Below are 9301 nucleotides of genomic sequence, written 5' to 3'. Positions count from 1 at the left end.
TGCATTTTCAAGTGTTTGATCGAAGAAAGGCACAAACAAAGCCAAAGATAATTACAGCGTTGGAATTGTTCGTCAGTCTCCCTAACGGACACATCACTACCTTGACCAGTTTGCGACGTTGTTTAGGGAGCTATACCTGGGCCCCCACTCGAATTTCATATGATGTCTTTGACATTAAGCAGTATCAGGGGGAGTCCTTAAAAAAGTTTTTGAACAGGTTTGGGGTACAGGTGGTGCGGCTGAAGCCTACAGATGAGGCCATGACGGTGCATGCCTTTGTCAAGGGAATGCTACCAAGCCCTTTCAGTGAATCGCTGCTCAGGTTGTATCTGAAAACGTTCAGTGAGATCAGAAGTCGCACGCTGGCGCACATAGCCACAGAAGATCGAGTCGAGGAGAAATGCAGTTTAGTTGGCCCTGCTCGACCTCGAGTAGTGGGTCGGCCCCAGCCCATGAGGGTACATGAGGCGACCATGGAGAATAAGAGTGCGGGAAAACTGTATGGGAAGTCTTGAGATGAGGCACGCACACGGAGAGACCCGCCCCCCAGGCACGACTTTCGTGTCGAACTTAAGGAATTGATCGCTATTCCTAACATAGCGACCAAACTGAAGGCACCCCCCAAGACAGACAGAAGGATGGGGCCCAACAAGGACGCTTGGCGCGAGTTCCACTAGGCGTATGGTCACCCTATACGCAATTGTTTAGCATTAGGGTATTAGTTGAACGAGCTAGTGAAAAACGGCTTCCTAAAAGACTACATGCAAGAGTCCTAGGAGGGTCAAGTGTTGGGCGTCGCAGGAGGAGATCAAGGGCACGATGTGCCTATTCATGGCGAGGTTCACCTCATCTCTAGAGGGTTCTAAGGTGGAGGATGCACTGCTTCCCAGCGGAAGAAATATGCACGATAGGGGATGGTGATAGAGGTCCAAGAGACAGATCTGGTCCCTGACGTCGATCTCGTCTTCACCAGGGTTGACCTCCAGGGTCTCTTGCCGCACGACGATGACCCCGTGGTGATTTCGGTAGTAACAGCAGGGAGAAGGGTGCATCGCATCCTCATCGACCAAGGGAGTTCGGCCGACGTAATGTTTTGGTCAACCTTCAACAAGTTACAGCTATCTCCATACCAGTTGAGACCTTACACGGGTTGCTTGTATGGTTTCACTGGGAACCAGGTGAGGGTGCATGGACACCTAGAGCTCAGAACAACCTTCGCCGATGACGTAGCTTCGCGCACTGCGAACGTCAAATACCTTGTCGTCGACGCTCCGTTGACTTACAACATGTTGTTGGGTAGACCTGCATTGAACAGGGTGGGAGCGGTCGCCTTGACCAGGCACATGAAGATGAAGCTGCCCTCCCTAGGAGGCACGGTGATCACTATTAAGTCCTATTAGAAGGAAGCGAAGAGGTGTTACGAGAACATGCTCAGAATGAAGGGCGCGGTGAGCGTTGTCACCACTCGGCCCCTGAGAGGAAAGGCATTCACCCGAGCAGAGATCACTGGGGTGGAGTTTGCCTGGGGCAGGAAGCCCTCCTGGGTCAATCAAAGAACCAGCCACCCTCTAGGTGGACTAACAAAGACCCTTGGGGATGGCGCGCAACGACTCGGAAAGATTGGGAAGCGGAGCGACCTCTAGTATTCGAGTCACGGTTAATCTAAAGTGTTGTTTCAAGTTAAGTTATTTGCACTGTACGCATTTCTATAGGGCACTCTATTCCTTGCGAGGATGTTTAATGAGGTCACCTGATAAATCCCGTTATTCAGTTGAAGTATACGTTGTGCAGTGCAATTAAAATGAACCTCTCCCTTAAAGTGAGACGCTAAGGTTGGGAATAGTATGGTCCCTCAGTGGGCCTCCCCCTCACGTAAATTCACCAAGGCCAAGAATAGTATGGTTTGACAGTTAAAATGATCCTCTCCCTTGAAATGAGACACTAAGGTTGGGAATAGTATGGTCCCTCAGTGGGCCTCCCCCTCGCGTAAATTCACCAAGGCCGAGAATAGTAAGGTTCGCCAGTTAAAATGAGCCTCTCCCTTTAAGTGAGACGCTAAGGTCGGGAATAGTATGGTCCCTCAGTGGGCCTCCCCCTCGCGTAAATTCACCAAGGCCGAGAATTGTAAGGTTTTCCAGTTAAATCCTCCCTTGACTTTATATAGCAAGGACGAGGTCAGTTATGAGTTTGTCCTCGGGCCAGAAGTCTCGAGACTGGGCAGGATGATTCGTAGAGAGCACCCCCCCCCCCTCTCGAGCGAGAGCACTGTAATGGAGACAGTACGGTCCATAAGGAGAGTTCTCCCCAAACCCATGTTGGACAGGTAGGGAACAGACACGAATTTCTCCTAGGGCCAAGAAGCTCAATGCGGGGTAGCGCAGAGTGCGCCTCCCTCTTGAGCGAGAACGCCAAGGCGAGGACAACAAGGATCGTCAGCGACATCAGTAAAGCATCTCCTTACTCAGCAAGGTAGGAGCGAAGCCAGTTAGAAGGTCTATAGTAACCATGTCTTATGAAGCAGGTTCGAAGAGCGACCAACACCCTCACCTTTGCGTATGAAGGTGGGCTCAGTTGCAGGTTAATGTGCAAAGCCCTTGCTACCTAAGGTTCAAGCATTCGTCAAAAGTGTTGTTAGATGTGCTAGCATAAGGCGCGACAGTTAATGATCGAAGATGAAGGATGCGAGTTATGGCGAGATAGAAGATTAGCATTTGACAAGTTAGGTCGAGAGGACAGTTCAACCAATTAAAGATTAAACCATCTAAACAAGTTCAGACAGTTGAAAGCGAACAAAGCATTTATAAATATAAAGAAGATTGTTCGTTGGAAGACCAAATACAAGCTAACAGGGGGGGCGCCCTAGGCACCACTTGCCCATCTACGACGCAGTTTGACGTCGCGAAAGGTGAGTTTGTCCATCTCAGGATGCACGCCGACAACCTGAGCAAGGGCATCCTCGAACCCTGCGGCGTAGGCGTCGGCAGCGTCCTCGACGAGGTCTACCTCAGTCTTCTTGAACTGCTCGACCTTGTCAGCGAGCTCTCTCTCCACGCAGCCAAGCAAAACTTCTCGATTGGTGGCCCTCTCCTCCAGCTTGGCCATCTTGGCCTTAGTCTCTTCGGTCTGATCCTCCAAGTCGACCACTCTGGTGCGTAAGGGCAGGATCTTCGCCTGTAGTTGGACAGCCTCCTGACCCTTGTCGTAGAGCCATTTTTTAGCTTCCTTCTCCAATTGGTAGAGACTACTTAGCTCTTGCATCAGGGCGGTCTCACGAGTGGTAAAGGCTCGAGCCTGAAGGGCAAGCTCCTCCTTTGCCAAGGCAAGTTGCTTTTTCATCCTCGCCTCTGCCTGCCTCGAAAGGGCGCTCAAATGGACGAGGAACTCCCCTAGACCATGGCCCATGCGCTCCCTTATAATTTCCTTATTCAAAGCTTCCGCAACCTCTTGCTCGTGGAAGCTCTTGAGAGCGTGTTGAAGGACGACAAGAAGCTTAGGAGCAGGTGGCATCTGGCCAGGCCCAGGAGTGTTCTCTCCACCACCTTCGAGTGCGAGGAGCCCGCAGGGAGAGGAAGCACTGGGAAGGTGGTCTCCGAACGCCGAAGGGCGGCCTTCAGTAGTTGAACGCGAGGTCTCCACTGCAGCCACTTTCCGCCTCTTAAAGACGACGCCCTCCCCAGTCTCATCAAGACCAAGCTCGACGATCCCTTTGTTCCTCTCCAGGGGGTTGGAGTGGACAAGGCTTCAGTGATAGGAACAACTGCAAAAGGGGCGGAGGAGGCCGAACCCCCTGCGCCGTCCAACATCGTTTGGCAGCAGGCGATGACCTCGGAAAGCCTAGCCTTCTTTTCCTTGTTGAGCACCATGCCTGCACCAAGACAAGAAGACAGAAAAGGATAAGTATATGAAGAAGTAGATCAGTGAATGCACGAGACGAGGGAACAGTGTAGCGCAAGCACGACAAACAGAGTGGGGGACATTCACAGTTAATGGCCAGTGCACGAAAGAAGTAATCATGCACAGGGTAAACGAAAGCAGAAGACGAGAAGTACCAATGCGTGTTTTAAGGGAGGCAGGGTACAATTCAAACTTGATCAGTTCAGCGCTGTCAAAGACCGCCCCCAGTCCCAAGAGGAACTCACAGACTTCCCGGTCTCGTGGGCTCAGCTCCTCAATCCCCCTCGACTCCGTAAGCGTCGGTTCTTCCACCCAGTAGAAGGGAAACTCATCTAGCAGGGTAGCGTCATGGACGCTGCAGCTCACCCTGAAGAACTTCCCTTTGAAGCCCCCGTAGGATGGTTGGAAGAGGGTCAGCAGGGCTCTTCCCGCCACACCGTTTAAGCTAACCCCGAGGTGTTTCCCAAGTATTTGGGCTGCGAAGAAGTGAAGAAAGAAATCCACTGAGGGAGTGTGGCCAAAGTTGTTGCACAGAATGGCGAATGCCCTCACGAAGGCCCAGCCGTTGGGGTGCAGCTGGGCAGGGGCCACATTTATTTCGATCAAGAGAGCCCTCTCGAAGCTTGAGAATGGAAGGCGGAGTTTGATCCGCTTGAAGACTGTGGCATACAAGAAGAAGAAGGGCTCCCCATAATCAATGTGATCGTCAGCGCAAACGGGTTTGCCCAGTGCACAGGGTTGGACGGAAACGTAGGCATCGTGCTCCCTCCTGAATGCTCGACCTACATCTTCGTCATCACCCTGTTTATGCTTCTTCGTGTCCTCATAGGAAGTGAGTGTGGAGGTTCCGACGAGAAGACCAAAGGAGGCCCAAGGATACAGGGCTTTGTAGTCGATGCTGGGAGGAGGTTTGGAAGCAATTTTTTTCGAGCCATCTCGAACAAAGCTAGAAAGGAAGCAAGAAAAGAAAGGAAGGAAATGAAGGTTCAGAAGAAGGAGATGGCGTAACTAAGTAAAACCTAGAGAAACCCCACGCTTGAAGAAGAAACCCAGAAAAATAGAGGAATAGAGGGAGAAACAGAGACAACCTAAAATGCAAGGAATTTAAACAGTCTCAAGCAATTATTGAAGTGTGAAATCAAAAAACAAGGGCGATCAATGGATAAAAATCATACCTTTGGTTGATGAGAGTTGAAAGTCCTGGTTTTTCGCAAGAGAGAAGTGAGAACGTTTGAAGAAGAAGATGAAGCGATCACAAGAGTTTCTGAAACTGATGGAACAGTGATCGAAGCGCGCGTTTTGAATGCTTAACATAAACTAAGAAGCGCAAGCGGCATTAAGTCCTGACTGTTGATCAAGACACGTGTGCGCAGATTAAAATGGGCACAGAGAAGTGTCACTTTGGTGCACTGTTCATGTCCCGTCACGTAGGTCGCCAAGGCGAGGACTTAGTCTCTTCGCTGAACAAGTTACAGCTCGAGATTGGGGGGCTTGTGTACCGACCAGTCCTCAGACGTCGTTGACCGCTAGTAAAGATGGGGCCACGTAAGCTAGGTCCCACGAGCGGCGTGGGTCGGTGTCTCGCAAAGCACGTGAGCCAAGGTGCCGAAGAGTGGTCGGGCGTTGATCACCAGGATATGCTGATGTGTCCTCGGCGATATAGTGAGGGCGATGGGACATCGGACATCGGTGACACAAACAACAGAGTTGGGCCGTGAGAGGTGGATCCCATACCACACACCAGTTATCAGTTAGGGAGAAGCCTAGATCACGAGGGGTCCATGCATGCGGTGTGGATGATGCGTTCAAGCGTAACATAGGTAAAGAGCCACTCGAAGAGATATGACCCGTGAGGGTCACGTTCCAGGGGTGAGCTGCATGCATGGCACGTGAACAGCTAGGGCACTCCTAGGACGGATGGCCCAATAAATAAGGTGCACAAGTTGGTACCCAGGTGGTCATCCCGTCAGAGGTTGCACTCAAGTAAGGGAGCCTTACGCGCTAGATTGCTGATATGAATCCAAATAGACATGACAATAAAATTGGGAATTTAGGGTTACGGAACGGAATAAATTCAAAACAGTAACAATAAAAACCTGGATAAAAGAAGGCGCCACAAACAAAGTTTGATAAGCCTAAGGATGACCGCCACAAGAATTGGTGGATTCTTGATAAGATCGCAAGATACAGGGAAAAACCCTAGCAGAGAAACACTCTCTAAAATTATCAAAATATTCCTCCCTCTAATCTGAGTTTCAACAGTGTATAAATTACAAAGGTCTTTTCTTGTTTGTAAGAAAATAAGACGATACTACAATCCTTATATTTCAAGAATGATCATTTGTCCCAATGGTTAGATTGATACTCTGTACTTGGTCCTGAGTTCAAATCCTAACTCCAAATAAAATAATAATATTATTTTATTTTAATATTCCAATCTTGTTGTGCGTGGCCCTTGGGCTTGGATGTCCGCATCATTCCCTCCCTCTTGAGAAAGACCTTGGAAGATGTTCGCATCATTCCCTCCCTTGAAAAAGACTTGAAGTTAAATCCAAAGCTTCATCATCTGCAATAAAAGGAGACAAATCAGACCCATTAAAAGTGCTACTCATATTGTACTTACTTGAAAGATCAATCTTGTAGGCATTGTCATTAATCATTTCTAACACTTGAAAATGTCCATCCCATCTAGATTGGAGCTTGGATTTTCTTTGTCTAGTTAACATTTCTTTCCTCATGTGTACCCAGACCCCATCTCCAGGATCAAAGATTACTTTCTTTCTTCCTTTGTTAACTTGTTTAGAATAACCTTCACCTTTTTCTTCAACTTGTGCTTCAACCTTTTTATGTTGCTTTCTCACATAGTCAACCTTAGCCTGTGTATATTTATGCTTTAAAATAGAAATGTTAGGCATAGTTAACAAATATATTGGAGTTAAAGGATATAATCCATACAAAATTTCAAATGGATCACAATTCGATGTGCTGTCAACAACCATATTGTAAGCAAACTCAACATGATGTAAACATAATTCTTGGATAGCCGTCACCTTTTCATAATCTACATGAACTCCTTTGGCACTTACCACAAAACACAAGAATGCAATTTGTTCAGTACAAAATCTGTATTTATCAAGATTAGCATACAACTTTTCTTTTCTAAGAACATTCAAAACTGCACACAAATGTTCCTCATGTAATTCCAAACTAGTGCTATAGATCAAGATGTCATCAAAATACACCACAACAAATTTGTCCAAAAATTCTCTCAAAACATAGTTCATTAATCTCATAAAAGTGCTTGAGGCATTTGTTAGCCCAAATGGCATCACACGCCACTCATACAATCCATATTTTGTTTTAAAGACAGTTTTCCATTCATTCTCATTCCTAATCCTAATTTGATGGCAACCACTTCTTAAGTCAATTTTTGAATATATACAACCACCATACAATTCATCCATTAAATCATCTAACCTGGGAATATGGTGTTTATACTTAATGGCAATGTTATTAAGTGCTATGCAATCTGTGCACATCCTCCAATAACCATCATTTTTAGGCACCAAAATTACTGGAACAACACATGGGCTCATGGTCTCTTGTACCCATCCTTTGTTCATCAATTCTTCAACTTGAGTTTGGATTTCCTACAAAACATAATCAACACTAGGAAGAAAATTAATTTGGTTAGAATGGTCATCAACCAAAGTGTTGTTTTTGCAATAAGGTAAATAAAGAGGTTTGCTAGAAAGTAGCAATTTCTTCACTTCATTCACTTTCAATAATCCACTCATTTTTCTCTCATGTGTTTCTCTCTTTTTAGGTGTTTCACTCTTGCTCTGTTTTGGTGTTTCACTCATCTCTCTTTTCTCTTGGACTCTCTTTTCTCTCAATTTGATTTGATCCTCACACACATCTCTAGGAGATAAGGGTTTGAGAATGATATTCTTATTATTCTGCATGAAAGAGATTTTATTGGTGAAACCATCATGAATAGCCTTGGTGTCAAACTGCCACGGCCTCCCTAACAAAATGTGAGTTTCCTCCATTGGAACCACATCACACAAGACATTGTCATTATATTGTCCTATAGATAGGTTCACCTCCACTTGCTTACTCACTGTCATCTCTCCATCTTCACTAAGCCATTGAAGCTTGTATTGCCTTGGGTGCGGTTTTGTCTCCAAATTCAATTTGGTAACTAGTCTTGAGCTAGCTACATTGGTGCAACTTCCTCCATCAACTATGAGTGAACATATTTTCCCTTGAATGGAACATCTAGTATGGAAAATATTTTCCCTTTGGGTTTGGTCTAAAGCTTGCATTTTGCTTCCCATAAGCCTTCGAATCATCAACAAATCACCCTCCAATGCATCCAACTCAACCTCTACATCCTCCTTCTCTTCTTCACTTGAAGGTTCACTGTCTATTTGTCCATTTGATAACATGTACATAGTTTTTTTTGTTGGACATTCTGCAGCATAGTGTCCCCTTCCTAAGCATTTGAAACATTTTACATCATTTGTCTTCCTTTTAGGTGGTGAATTATTATATCTATTAGATGACTTCCCACTTGAAGACATGGCTGAACTTGAGGGAACTCCTTTATCCTTCATCACCTTATCCTTCCAGTTGGAATTATTATTATTGTTAGAACTCCTCCTAATGATTCCTTTCCTCTTGAGTTATTGTTCTACTTGGTTAGCCTTGTGCAACAAGTCCTCAATGTCAACATACTCTTGCAGCTCCACAACATCCCTAATATCGTAGTTCAGTCCATTCAAAAACCTAGCCATGATTGCTTCGTTTTCTTCATTCATTCCAGCTCTAATCATGGTTACCTCCATCTCTTTAAAATACTCTTCCACACTTTTATTTCCTTGAGTCATTCTCTGGAGTTTGAGTTGCAAATCCCTATTGTAGCTTGCTAGAATATATCTCTTCCTCATAATCCTTTTCATTTATGTCCAAGATTCTACCATGGGTTCTTCATATCTAGTTCTGTCCCTTTGGTATTTATTCCACCAAGTAAAAGCATAAGCTGAAAATTCAGCCGCTGCCAACTTCATCTTCTGCTCCTCATTGTACTCATTGCAAGCAAACACATGCTCCACTTTAATTTTCCACTCCAAGTAAGCATCAGGATCACTTTTCCCATTGAATGTGGGAATATTTAATTTTATTCCATCAATTCTTAGAGTTCTTTGTTCTCCATCATTTTATCTTCTCCTCCTCCTATCTCCCCCTCTATTTTCTGGATTTACTTGTTGTGCTTGCTCCATTTGATCCAACCTCTCATGGAGTCCATCACTTTGTTGTTTCATTATCCTTTCCAAGTGTTTTGTTAAGGCTTGCATCTGTAGTTGAGACAGTTCACTATCTGACGGTTCCCCTGCCATGCTCA

At 45.8% G+C, this 9301-nt stretch overlaps 1 protein-coding gene and 1 pseudogene across 1 annotated transcript; one reads left to right on the top strand and one right to left on the bottom strand.

Moving 5' to 3' along the window:
* The first annotated feature begins 914 nt into the window (after positions 1–914).
* Positions 915–1400, top strand: LOC150025516 (uncharacterized). The gene has a single exon (XM_090294077.1). The coding sequence runs from the start codon at positions 915–917 to the stop codon at positions 1398–1400; it is 486 nt and encodes a 161-aa protein (XP_090150203.1).
* A 6144-nt stretch (positions 1401–7544) lies between these two features.
* LOC150025515 (uncharacterized) lies at positions 7545–8858 on the bottom strand (annotated as a pseudogene).
* Between the last annotated feature and the right edge of the window lie 443 nt (positions 8859–9301).

The sequence above is a fragment of the Phaseolus vulgaris genome, chromosome 8 (genome assembly GCF_051622355.1).
Source record: "Phaseolus vulgaris cultivar YP4 chromosome 8, ASM5162235v1, whole genome shotgun sequence".
Lineage (NCBI taxonomy): Eukaryota > Viridiplantae > Streptophyta > Magnoliopsida > Fabales > Fabaceae > Phaseolus > Phaseolus vulgaris.
The sequence above is the reverse complement of the archived record's forward strand: the minus strand, read 5'-3'. Positions and strand labels throughout refer to the sequence as shown.

What these genes read in the sequence shown, in the direction of transcription:
- LOC150025516 (XM_090294077.1), top strand. Translation starts at nt 915, where the DNA reads ATGGTGATAGAGGTCCAAGAGACAGATCTGGTCCCTGACGTCGATCTC.